We start from the raw sequence: 12,200 nt of genomic DNA, 5'->3' as shown, positions 1-12,200 counted from the left end.
TCGTACATCCTGCCAAGTTTTCGAGGAGAGACATTTAGGAATTGCTGTGTAGGCAGCTTACGGCAGGACGTTTGTGGCCTTCCTGAGGCCTTTTATGTGCGGATCTTTTACAGAAGGTCCGTGGTTCCTATTTGAGAAACCTTATGGCAAAATGTGGGAGTGAAAACGGCCTGTGATATGGATTAGGACCACATGCCGTATAGGAGTGCATATGTTCATGTCAGCTGTCAGTATTACATAAGTGCAGTGCTTCGGTGCATAAATTTAGAGAGAATGAAAAAAAAAAAATCTTAAGGTGGCTCCTTTGGGACTTGCACAGACCGATCCTAACAATTGTATCCTTGTTTGCATTTACTTGGCTCCTTTAGGGACAGGTTTTGCAACTTCTGGCTTAATTCCAGTAATTCTGGGTGCACTTGAGTGTAGTTAAGCAGCAGTTAGTCTTCAACTAAACCTTTTCTCCAGTTTTCTGTGTCAGATATCCACCCTTCCACCCCCAAGCCCTCCTCTGCAGGACACTTCAAGGGTTATTCTGTTTAGATATTTGTCCACTATAGAGCCTTAATGCAGCCTGCCTACTGACAAATGAGGAAGAAAAAAAAAAAAGGCGGTTATAACTAAAATCCTCAGTTCACCTATAACTGAGTATGTGGGGGGAAACTCATCACCTCAAAAGCAGAATAACTGAAACTGAGTGTGTTTCATAATTTGAGTTATGTAGGTTGAAAATAGAGGAAAATTAATAAGATTTTTGTGACACCCAGGTCGTGACTGACTCAAAGGGTCTACCAGTCACTTATCTTTGCATAGTTTGTCACTATGTTTTCGTTGTATTTGTATTTTAAATACAGGTTTCTGTAAAAAACATTGGTGCAAGTGTCTGTTATTTTTTAATTACCAGCTTGCCATAAGTATTTTGAAAGTATCAGAAAACCTCTTTTTCAGTAGAGTCTTGCCTTTTAAATGTTCTAAAAGTTCACTTCTTAGTGCCTCCTGTTGGTATAGAGACAACCAACGTTCTGTGTCAGTTTACGCCATCATTTTCCTGGTTTTTTTTGCAGTCGCAGATTATTGTGGAAACTTTCTTATCTTGTGTTAGTTCATCCTTTAGAATATACTGAAATAGATACGTATGCTTCAAAAACTCCTGCCAAAGAAAAGTAAACAAATAATGGTTGGCTTTGTTATACTCTTAGTTCTACAGCTGTGCTTTGCTTCCCCCTTTTATTTCAATTGCGCATGTACCTGTTTGAACACAGAATTCCTGCATGTAACATCCAGCAACGGAAGCTGGTGGGTTTTCTCTTTGGCGAAACAGCTGAACTGGAAAATACATATTTGCATGCCACTAGGGTTCAAAAACAGTGGCTTGGCTTATAGTACTACATCAGAGTTCACTGTGTGATTGTTGCTAAAACTTTTAAAAGTGTCAATGGAACAGTGATCTGTAAATAGATTTGTGAGAGAATTTTTTTAGACTGATTGAATGTACTTGACTTGCATGTAGTAGCTTAAGTACAATATAGTACGAAGAACTAAATCCAGGTTTTTTTGGGGAGGATGTTTGAAGATTAAGGTCTCTCTCCAAGAGAAGACTCTTTTAAGGAAATGATTCTGTTTAGTCACTTGAGGGTTTATTTAAAATAGGCTTTAATGACATGATGTGTTTGAAGCTATTGAGTGAAGATGAGCTGGCCTAGTTAATCTTGATTTGTGTTTCATAACAGCGTTACAGTGTTAGGATGAGAAAGCTATGTCTGCTCACCCAAAACCAAAATAATCTGTGGGGGAAGCTGAGGAAAAAGAATTATTTAAGGAAATGGTTCTTTATAGTTCTGTTATATTTGATTGAACTACAGTAGTTGACTTGCATCTACAAATACCAGTGTAACATTTTGTCTTTTATGTGTTTTTGTTGATTTTTATTTTTTTTTCTAGTGGCAGATGCGGCATTCAAAGCAATCTCATTGTCCCGAATGGGAGGACAGGAAGAGCTGGGATCAAAGGAAGCACAGTAGCAGCCATAAGCGCAGGAAGAGGTCCCACAGCAGTGAACAAGAAAGCAAGCACTATAAACCAAGTCACATCTCTGAAAGGTATAAGACTCTGAATTGAGTAGCGCTAATGTTTCTTATAATGTCTAAAATAAATACATTTTCAGGATAAGAGGTTTTGAGTGCCCAAAGTTGGCAGTTTTTTAAGGTTTAGCTCACTTAAGACAAGCTTAAGAGGTAGTTGGTTTTGTTAATGCAGTACTAGGACCGTTAAATATAAATTCTTTAATAAAAACAAGTAAATGTTACTAGTTGTTCTCACAGTTGTCAGTTAAGTATTGATATTTAGTACATTCAGTGTTACATTTCAAGTAAAAAGTATGCCTTTTCATTTACTTGATGTGAACAAAGGAAGAGAAAGGTCTGTTTAATCATTTAATACAGTCGTAAGTATGAGCTTCTCTTAACTAATTTGAGGGTGGTTTGCTTTTTCTCTCACACTGCTTTCACTGGAAGGATGCCTTTTTCTGTTTTCTTCCCTTGAGAAGAAGATCCCATGGGATTCTCTTAACAGTTCATACTCATGCTTATAAAATGCTGGAAGGGGTAGGTGTACAGCAATATGGAGGCTCTTTGCCTCAGCAGCTTTCTTAAAGGTTTCTTTTCTCTGCAGAAGGTGCTTGCTCCCAGTACTCTCGGAGGTTTTTAGTGTTTAATGCAGAACACTAAGAACAGTACTACTTCTTTCAGTCTCCAGGTTTTATTTTTCTAACACTTTGAGCTTTGAAAGCATAGAAGGGAATGATTGCTGTATCGAGAGTGATTTATCCTGTGACTTTGGAGATTGTAATTGAGTTGCTTAGTGTATTTTAGGAAGTGTTTCTCATTTTTGAATCTGAGTTTCTTATTTACTGTGCAAACTGTGGATGGATTCTATATTGTTCGTGTGGATGTCTATGTATTTGAGACTGACAATGTTGTCAGATTCCTAATAAAGCAATGTCAAAAGCTCCACTGTTTTTGGGGAGGGTGTCAGTTAGAAAACACTCTTGGTGTAAAGACAGCTACTATGTAACTCTGTAACTCAGATCAAGTCACTTATCTTGTTGGAACCTCAAGTTTTTGAAGTGGAGAACATTCACTTAAAATATATTTTCAGTCATTATTTGGACGATAGAGCCATAAATGAAAGAGACCATCATGACCGGAGATATGTTGAGGAATACAGAAATGACTTCTGTGAAGTGTATGACCACAGGCATTATCACAGAGACTATGAAAAGAGTCACCATCATCACTATAGCAAATCCTCCGGTCGGAGCAGGAAAAGTAGTCATAAAAGGAAGCATAAGAGACATCATTGCTCCAGTCACCAATCACGTTCGGTATGAGTAATTTTTAACTTTATTCTTAATGAATTAGTGGTAATAGACTTCTTAAGTGAGTGATAGAACTTCAGTTCCTGATCACAGTACTTTTAAGAAATACTGTATTATTTTAAAAGGATTTGTAGTTGAGGCCATTTATGACCATATGAGTATGTTCTTAGTTGAGAGTTTTGGATCAGTGTTGGGTGGTGGATGGGATTATCGTCAGTACTAGTTATACACTGGAAATGTAGGTGGCCAGTAGTGAACTGTTTTTTCAGGTAAACTATGAGATGCTATCGATCCTATTACCAAAAGTAATTGAAGTGACATCCCTTTTTAATGTAAGCTTAATTGGAAGTATGAAACGTGCATGTCTGGTAAATTGATAAGAACAAGCTCTGCAGTTCTACGGTGATAAGCCACGTGCCTGGTTTATGGCAGCTAATGTCTGGAGGTGGGATAAGTTTGCTGCTTGCCTTCTTTGAAGGCATACTCTCTGAATTTCTCATAATTGGCATGATGCCTGCTGATACATCTTCAGCTCCAGGTGTTTTAGGTCACATTTCTGCAGCAGAAACAGCAAGTTGTGTTAGATTATTCAATGCAAATTAAGGACTTCAGAGTAATTTTTCTTCTCTCTCTAAGCATGAGGGAAGTAAAATTACTTGGTAGTTTTTTATATTTAGATTATATGAAATGTATATTTTAAAAGTAGAAACATTTCACCTGACTGTAAGCTTAGATATGTAAATAAATACTGTTTTTTGCTATGTGCTAGCAAAGTATTAGAAATAGTGATGTTGCAGTCTTAATCTGTCTTCAGTTAAGCCACTCTTTGAGAGACAAAATTGTGTTGTTTTTTTCTGTTGCTTTGTCACTTTAAGTATTTATCTGAAAATCTGTTCCTTGCCATGTTTTTCTTCTGTAACATAAACTGTGCCCTGTGAATTTCTGGGGACTGAATTTGAAATTGCTCCTGCCAACTGTTCGTGGCCTGGTGTGTAACTGAATGCTGAATATCTCCCCGCTGAATGAATTGCGTATTCTACCCTGAATTCACTCTGATATATTGATTGGCTGGACGATCTTGGTGCCGTTTCCAGAAGAGTCACCGAAGGAAAAGAACCAGGAGTGTAGAGGATGATGAGGAGGGTCACCTGATCTGTGAAAGTGGAGACGTTCTAAGAGCAAGATGTATAGAACATTTTTCAACACTTTTTAAAAACTTTTCAGCAAAAAATCTGTTTAGTATAGTATGTCAGAGGAGGGGGGCTAAAGAAATCTTCATTGCTCTTTTTGTTCTGTTTTTTTTTGTGCTTTTTTGTTTTTTTGCATATCTTCTTTTCTGTAGAATTTAAATACTGTGTTCAAAAAGTTCCAATTAGTAAATGAACTTGAATCTTGAGATTAGAACAAGAGATAGTTTTTTGGCTAACTGTTTTCATGACACCTGTCCAATAAAATAATGCATTCAAATGCTGAGATTTAAAGTAATTATGCTTTTGTAATGGCACATTTTTAAATCTACATTAATAATATTAATTCTTGTTTAAGTAGTTTTATAATTCTAACTTGTGTTTGCTCTTTGTAGATGAAATTGTTGCGACTTTAGGAGAAGGAGCTTTTGGAAAAGTAGTGGAGTGCATAGATCATGATATGTAAGTGTCAGTTACCTTTAGAAGCTAATCTCATGACAGAATACTTAGCTCAGAAGTTAAAGCTTGGGGACAAATTCTTTAAAATAAATTTGCAGCTCAAATTGTGGCAGTATATTTAGGAAAGAAATGATACTGGTTTTGAGAACTACCTTGTAAGCTTATTCCTTGTTGAAATTTTTTTGGGATTTTCAGGTCATACCAGATCTGTCCCTGATTGTTTTTAAACTTCTTCAGTCATCTCTTCCAATGTTATAAATGGTTTTTTTTATTTTATTGCTCTGTGAAAGGCCCTTGCATGGTACTGACTTTATACAAGATGGTATATAGAGAAATATTTTGTTTTTCCTCTAAGCTTTTGAGAAGCTGTCTTTAACTATAAGCTTCCTTAACATATTGGGAAACATCTGCCTAGAGAGGGTTTATTTAAAAAATAAACCTTTTTATAACTATACTTTTTTCTGTACAAGCTGTATAACCACATGGTGCAGACTGCTAATTGCTAAATAGATGTCATCTGCCCTTTTTTAAAGAGAGAGAACTATGTTTTTCATTTTTCTTTTCGTTCTACAAGTGCTGTTGCCATAATTAGAGAATGTAACGGTATGTAAAAAATACAGAATTTATTTGGGAGGCTGACTTATAGAAGATGATGCAGTGAGATGCTGAGAAAGGAGCTTTGGTTCTTAGTGAAAGCAACTGCTTGAATGCAGTTGCCTGGAATTGGTCAAGCTGTAAATTTCTTTCCTCAGTTTCCATAATCAGAATTATTCTTTGAAGTTTTTCTGAATGCACAGTACTCCAGTATCCGTCTTTTTTTGATGGAAGGGTTAGTTCCGTGTGATGGGATGTTTGCTGGAGGAGAATAAAATTACTGTATTTCCATTACTTCTGTATGTGCTAGGAGTTTTAAACAGTAAAACTCAGATTATTTTAACCACGTTTCATATCTGCAGTTCTGTGACACGGTTCCAGTAGTTTTTCCTCTGCCTTAGGTTTGTTCCTTCTGTCATTTCACGAGTCAAGGCTGTTCAGGAGCTTGAGATTGTGTTGTGAGGGCAGACAATGTTCTTCACTCATTAGAATCTAAATGGCTCTACAGAGACAATTAAAAATTGTCTATGAGTGAATGGGATAGAATGAGCTATGTGTATCTGTGTCCCGTTTTAAGTAATAGCCTTACAGTTTTAATGTTACACTGAGTGCAGGTCAGTTTTCAGTAGTACACAGAATCTAAACCTCAAAAGTTATTAAATTCCCCTGATTCCACGGGAGCACTGGAAAACAGAGAGAACAAGTTGTGCAAGTTGCAGGAAATAATATCAAATTTGTGTGGTACTCTCCTCAAATTTGAATTTTGCTAATTTTTGTAATAATCTTGTAAGTAGATTCCTTATGTTTGTTCTACCTTAGATGAAATAATAAGACTGAGAAAGTAGTTAATGGAGCATATACTGCGAGTTATTTGATAAAGGAAAGATCGGTATTACAGTTCATATAAAAACTGTTCTGGTTAAGTTCAATGTGCTTAAGTCGAATTCCCCTAATCCAACTCATAATTCTCTATGGCCTTTAATTTTCCCGGGTTTCTTTTAATAAAATCAAACTGCTTTGGGGTTGTAGGTGTTTAACAGTAATGGATTCAGTTTGTGATGCTTTACTTTCTTTTAAAGGAGGGGAATGCATGTAGCAGTTAAAATTGTGAAAAATGTTGGTAGATACCGGGAAGCAGCCCGTTCAGAAATACAAGTGTTGGAACACTTAAACACCATGGATCCAAGCAACACATTGTAAGTATAAAATCAGAATAGTCGGCATCCTAAGGATTTGCAGAGGATGGCTATTCAATAAATGGACTTTTCATTTGTTTATGTATTTCTGTTTCTTTTTTAAGCCGCTGTGTCCAGATGCTGGAATGGTTTGATCATCATGGCCATGTTTGCATTGTTTTTGAGCTCCTGGGCCTCAGTACTTACGACTTTATTAAGGAAAACAGCTTTCTGCCATTTCATATTAATGACATTAGAAATATGGCTTACCAGATTTGCCGGTCTATAAACTGTAAGTAAATCTCAGTTCTCTTATCAAATATGGGCGAAGGGCTCCCCTTAGGAAATTGGTCTATTAATTATGTTCTTTTTTTTCCTTGTAGTTTTACACCATAATAAACTAACTCATACAGATTTAAAACCTGAAAATATCTTGTTTGTGGAGTCTGATTACATAGTGAAGTACAATGCCAAAATGGTAAGTTTGTTCTTTTTCTCCCAACTTGAATTGGAGGATGAGAACTTAACCTGCACAAATCACTTCTAGCAGTGGCAGAAGTACAAGCTGCTTCTTGTGTTGCTGCTCTTCTTTCAAAGTATGAAAACTTCTTGGGGCAGAAAAGCAGTATGGACTTCAGTGCATCTAGTTTATGCATAAGGCTTGATTTTATTATCTATTTTGGAGCTAAAATTACATAAATGAGTGTATGCACCAGTGGACAGAAAAAACCAAGACAGAGACAACAACTAGCAAGTTAACCTGAAGGTTACTGTGGGAAAGGTTTTTACTCAGCTGTTTTGAGTATTCTGATTAAATCACATTGTTATCAAGCTCCTCTTTCATGGAGCTTGAGCTGAATAGGAATTGATGAATTTGGAAGGAGTGTTTTACATAGTTTTCATTTTTAGCATTTTATGTTAACTGATATTTTGAAGATAAACTAAGATAATGAATACATTTTTTCCTAAGTATGCTTTTAAAAATGCTAATAAACAGCATTTTGATTTTCTTGCAGAAGCGAGATGAACGCACTTTGAAAAACACAGATATCAAAGTTGTTGATTTTGGAAGTGCAACTTTTGATGATGAGCATCACAGCACATTAGTGTCTACAAGACATTATAGAGCTCCTGAGGTTATTTTAGGTCAGTAACGACTTTTTAAACCTTCTGACAGTTTATTACGGTTCACTCAGATGTCTTTACTTCATAAACTGAAATAGTTGCTCATGGTTCTGATAATTCAGTCATCTCTTACAAATGGTGGTGGTAGAATTCTTGAAAGTAAACAGTAGAATAAATACTCTAAAACAGAAGTCCAGACATGTTCCTTTCCTGCCTTCTTCCACCAGGCTTTGGGGAGAGATGGAGGGGGAAAAGGGGCATCAGTAAATGCATGGAAACTGGGCATGTGCTTTGTGGATTGCAGGTTTTGAGAATATATTAAAAAGTAAAACATAAACTTTGTCTATTTTGCAGCTCTGGGATGGGCGCAGCCTTGTGATGTTTGGAGTATTGGTTGTATTCTGATTGAGTATTACCTGGGTTTTACAGTGTTTCAGGTATGTACATAAAGTAAAATTGAATATTTTGTTACAGACAACTGGTTTTGATCTTTTAATGCCATGTTAACTGTTACTGTAAAACACATAACCTCACAGGCTTTTTAAGGATTATAGAGATGAAATTGTGAAGATGGCATGCATATATGAAAATGTGATGTCTTGGATATCTCCTTCAGACTATTTAAGATGATTTGTTCTGGCTTTTTGGATGATGAGGCCGGTAGAGAGTCTGGAGATACTGCTGGAATTCAGAGTAAAGAAAATATACAAAACTTGGTTTATGAACTCTGTTGTTCAGGGGCCATCTTAGCTGTGGAAAGTGCTGCATAACAAGTTGTGTTGCGTAATGTATTTTTAATAATTTAAGGTGATAATGTATAAAGATACTGTGACAGTAGTTTGGCAAGCATCTTGTTTGTAACTGATTGTTGTTACTAAGTAGCTGAAAGTAGAAAAACATTAGTGCATTCATTGCTTTCTCCACACAGACTCATGATAGTAAAGAGCACTTGGCAATGATGGAAAGAATACTAGGGCCTCTGCCAACCCACATGATCAAGAAATCCAGGTAAGTTCCTTATAGAAGGAGTAAGTTGCCTAATATTTTCCTATTAAAGGAAATTTTAAAGTTTCCACTGTTAACTGTTTGCTTCTGAATATCAACAAAGAGATTTACAGGCTTCTTGTTACCTACTAGACTATTGCAAGAAATTGTGTCAGATTTAGGTGAATTAAGTAGCTGACAGTAGTCCTCTTCCCTGGTTTTATTGAGTTGCCAGCAACCAAAACGCCAGCCTCTTGAACAATAACTGAGTCTGAATGTTCTTAAGTCTTTACAGCTAAGTTTGGTGTGATCACCAGAACAGTATTAGACACCCATTTTTCTGTAAACTGTGAGAATAAAGAACCTGCTGTCATCCAGAGGTTTCTACTGAGAGGAAAAAGAGGGTCCTGTCTTGCTGATACAGCAGCCAGACTCTTCCATAGTCCCGTCATATCCTTCAGACACGTGCTGCAGTGATCTTTCTCTCTTCCTCGAAGATATCTCCATGCAGTAGAAGTTTCTCGCTTTTATTGCAAGGAGAATCAGCCAGCATGGGGCCATATGGCCAAAATCCAGAGCATGTGAGATCTGATGGTCCATTTACTTTCTGAAATAAGTTGCCTTCTTGCCAGCTAATCTAGATAATCCTGTAACTCATGTTATAGTAGAATTGCAATAATTATGGGCTGGGTAATGTATTTAGTTTATGACTGTTGTCTGGCTAATTCATTATGTGTTCTGAAAAATTAGAAAAAACTTATCTGCAATTGGAATAGATTCAGGTAGTATTTGAAAAATAAAATGCTACTTATGTAGCAGTGTTAATGTGATGCTGAGGTGTGGCTTTGTCAGAACTTTATTTGCACTGGTAGTCTCATGTATTTGCAGAACACCTTTTAAAGACATTTGTGAATGTCTGCTTTTGTTAAATAGTTGCTAAGTACTTCAACCGCAGATTTTATATGAAATGTTTTTTAAAAGTTGATAGATTGGCAAGATGTCTTTTCGTTACTAGCAGATAAGACCAAGTTGTTCTTTTGGAACACCTGAAAGCATCCATCTCTCTATATGTCAGTAATGGAAAATGTGTTTTCGGTGGCTGCTTTGTTGACTGGAATAGTGAAGGACCTGTTCTAAATATTGTGACAATGGTAACGTAAAAGCAGCAGGTCTCTGTGAATAAATATTAGCTAAAAGAGATTTAGCTCCCAAATGCAGAGGGATATGTGGGAACACTTACGGTGTTTCAAAGCTTTTTAGAAAAGCATCTGCCTGCTTTATGCACTGACACTCATAAAATTATCTTCCTTGTCATGCAGAAAGCATTATTTTCGCCACGACCAATTGGACTGGGATGAACACAGTTCTGCAGGACGATATGTTAGGAGACGCTGTAAGCCTTTAAAGGTAGGAGACATTTTTATTATGTTGTTAGATTTGCAGTTGTGAAAGATCTCTCTTAAAATACCTCCCTTTTGTTCTTTCAGGAATTCATGCATTGCCAAGACACAGATCATCAAAGTTTGTTTGACCTTGTTCGCAGGATGCTGGAATATGATCCGGCCAAAAGAATTACTCTCGATGAAGCCTTGCAGCATCCTTTTTTTGAACCGTTAAATAAATAAATTCGAAGATCTCTTATGCTTCTTCAAGGAGATTTCCTAGACTGTGTCAGTCAATAGAGGTTGCATGAAACTTTTGTAAACTTTAAATTATTTTGTACAGTTAAGTCTGTAAATATTTCCATACATTTTGTATAACTGTTATGTTTACCTTGTTGAACAGTTGTAGTCTTATGGGTATCAAAGTGAAAAAATAAAAGTAATTTTCATTTTTGAAAATTGTTTTCTCTCTGAAGCTGTATCCCTCTCCTTTTGCAGATGGGGCCACTGAAGCATCTCACTTCAGGTGAGGAGTCTGGGTCAGCTGAAAGAGTTTTGAAAACACTGAATGTTTTTCACTAGCTTGCTTTTATTTAGTCATAAAGAAAATGTTTGAAGGGCTAAGGCTTCTTAATCATGCTGTGTAATACTTTGCGATAGCATTCTGAAACGGGTGAAAACAGTATAGGTAGGTGTCTCTTTTGTGGGTCATCTTGTTCCCAGATTTTCTGTTAAACAGCGTGCATTGCTCTCTGGCTCGCTAATGAGTTTCTGGAAACTTGTCTGATGCTTTCAATGTTAAGTATTTATAGGGGATTTTTTTGTTAAGATCTGAAAAGTAACCTTTCATATTTTCAGTACTGTTTTGATTCATTGAAGATCAGCTTTTTCATGATAAAGTTTTTTGAAGGATTGTACTGACCCTGGAGAAAAACGCAGAGAAATACTGCATGCCACGGAATTGTGGAATATTTAAGCTCTTCTGTTGCAGTAGTAGCAAGATCATTCTGAAGTCTTCAATACATATTTCTGTGGAGCTTGATCTCTAATTAGTGATAAATTAAGTAACTGTGGCAACAGAAATGCTATTATCAGACTATGATATAGGAAGGAGGATGGGTTCTCCGTTGCAACTCCTGAACTCAGGTGCTGAGTTGAGAAGAAAATGGTAGTAACTTTTCAAGCTCCAGTAATGCACTTTGGTAGTTTTTGCTATTCCATGTTTGAGTTGGTGTTTTCTTGGTGGTGTTCAAAGCTCTTTTTATCTGTTTGCTGCAGCGCGGGAGGAAGGTGGAGTTCATTCAGGCTGTCTCGGTGTAGGTGCAGTACACAAGTTTTGGCCGTTTATTTTGGTCCTGACTTAACCATGCAAGCCTTTCTTAAGGAAGGAAACAGTAAATTGTTTCAGCTCCACAGGAGCTTGGCTTCAGGTTTTGTGCTTGCTGAGTAAGCCCTAATGCACCGTCAGATTTTAAACTGATGTCCTTGTTCCACTGATGTGGAGGAAGCTTCATTTGCAAGAGGCTCCAGACGTGCATATCGCTGACTTGGGGGTAGAACACAGCTGGGACCAGGCTTTGAAAGCTTATCTTCTGTAACCAGTGCCACCTGCTGTGCTTGATTATATCTCGTAATAGACACCCGCCTTCCTAGGGTGTTGACATTTACATCATTGTTTCTTCTCTGTGTGACAGAAAACGTAAGGGTACCATCCAGGGCAGCAGTGACCTCGGTAGGACTGAGGAGGACGGGGGTGAATTCCTTCCCGCAGTACTTGCCATCCCACACCTCCAGAGGCAAAGCAGGGACTTGGCTGAGCGCATCAGCTGAGCAATGCAAATAAATCAAAGGCAGATGGGGAGGGGGGAAGTTTATATGCTGCTATAACCATAAAACTAACTGTAAAACAGTTCTATCAAAA

General features: G+C 37.1%; 1 protein-coding gene across 2 annotated transcripts; it reads left to right on the top strand.

Annotated features, from left to right (window-relative positions):
• The first annotated feature begins 1,227 nt into the window (after positions 1-1,227).
• CLK4 (CDC-like kinase 4) lies at positions 1,228-10,737 on the top strand. Of its 2 annotated transcripts, XM_010074139.1 has the most exons (13): positions 1,228-1,293; positions 1,939-2,096; positions 3,154-3,379; positions 4,468-4,558; positions 4,956-5,022; positions 6,693-6,809; positions 6,914-7,080; positions 7,172-7,266; positions 7,805-7,934; positions 8,268-8,350; positions 8,842-8,921; positions 10,217-10,304; positions 10,385-10,737. In XM_010074139.1, the coding sequence occupies exons 1-13, from the start codon at positions 1,240-1,242 to the stop codon at positions 10,520-10,522; spliced, it is 1,494 nt and encodes a 497-aa protein (XP_010072441.1). In that variant the 5' UTR covers positions 1,228-1,239; the 3' UTR covers positions 10,523-10,737. The 2 variants fall into 2 exon arrangements, with proteins under 2 accessions (XP_010072441.1, XP_010072442.1); XM_010074140.1 differs by lacking the exon at positions 1,228-1,293 and having other exon boundaries at positions 1,945-2,096; positions 4,471-4,558.
• The last annotated feature ends 1,463 nt before the right edge of the window (positions 10,738-12,200 follow it).

This window comes from Pterocles gutturalis, unplaced genomic scaffold (assembly GCF_000699245.1).
Source record: "Pterocles gutturalis isolate BGI_N339 unplaced genomic scaffold, ASM69924v1 scaffold8117, whole genome shotgun sequence".
NCBI lineage: Eukaryota > Metazoa > Chordata > Aves > Pterocliformes > Pteroclidae > Pterocles > Pterocles gutturalis.
This window is presented reverse-complemented; position numbering and strand designations above follow the sequence as displayed.

Excerpts from the sequence above, each read along its gene's own strand:
- CLK4 (XM_010074139.1), top strand. The coding sequence starts at position 1,240 with ATGTACCTGTTTGAACACAGAATTCCTGCATGTAACATCCAGCAACGG. Across the intron at positions 4,559-4,955 it reads AGACGTTCTAAGAGCAAGAT|ATGAAATTGTTGCGACTTTA; the intron begins GTATAGAACATT and ends TGCTCTTTGTAG. Across the intron at positions 7,267-7,804 it reads TGAAGTACAATGCCAAAATG|AAGCGAGATGAACGCACTTT; the intron begins GTAAGTTTGTTC and ends ATTTTCTTGCAG.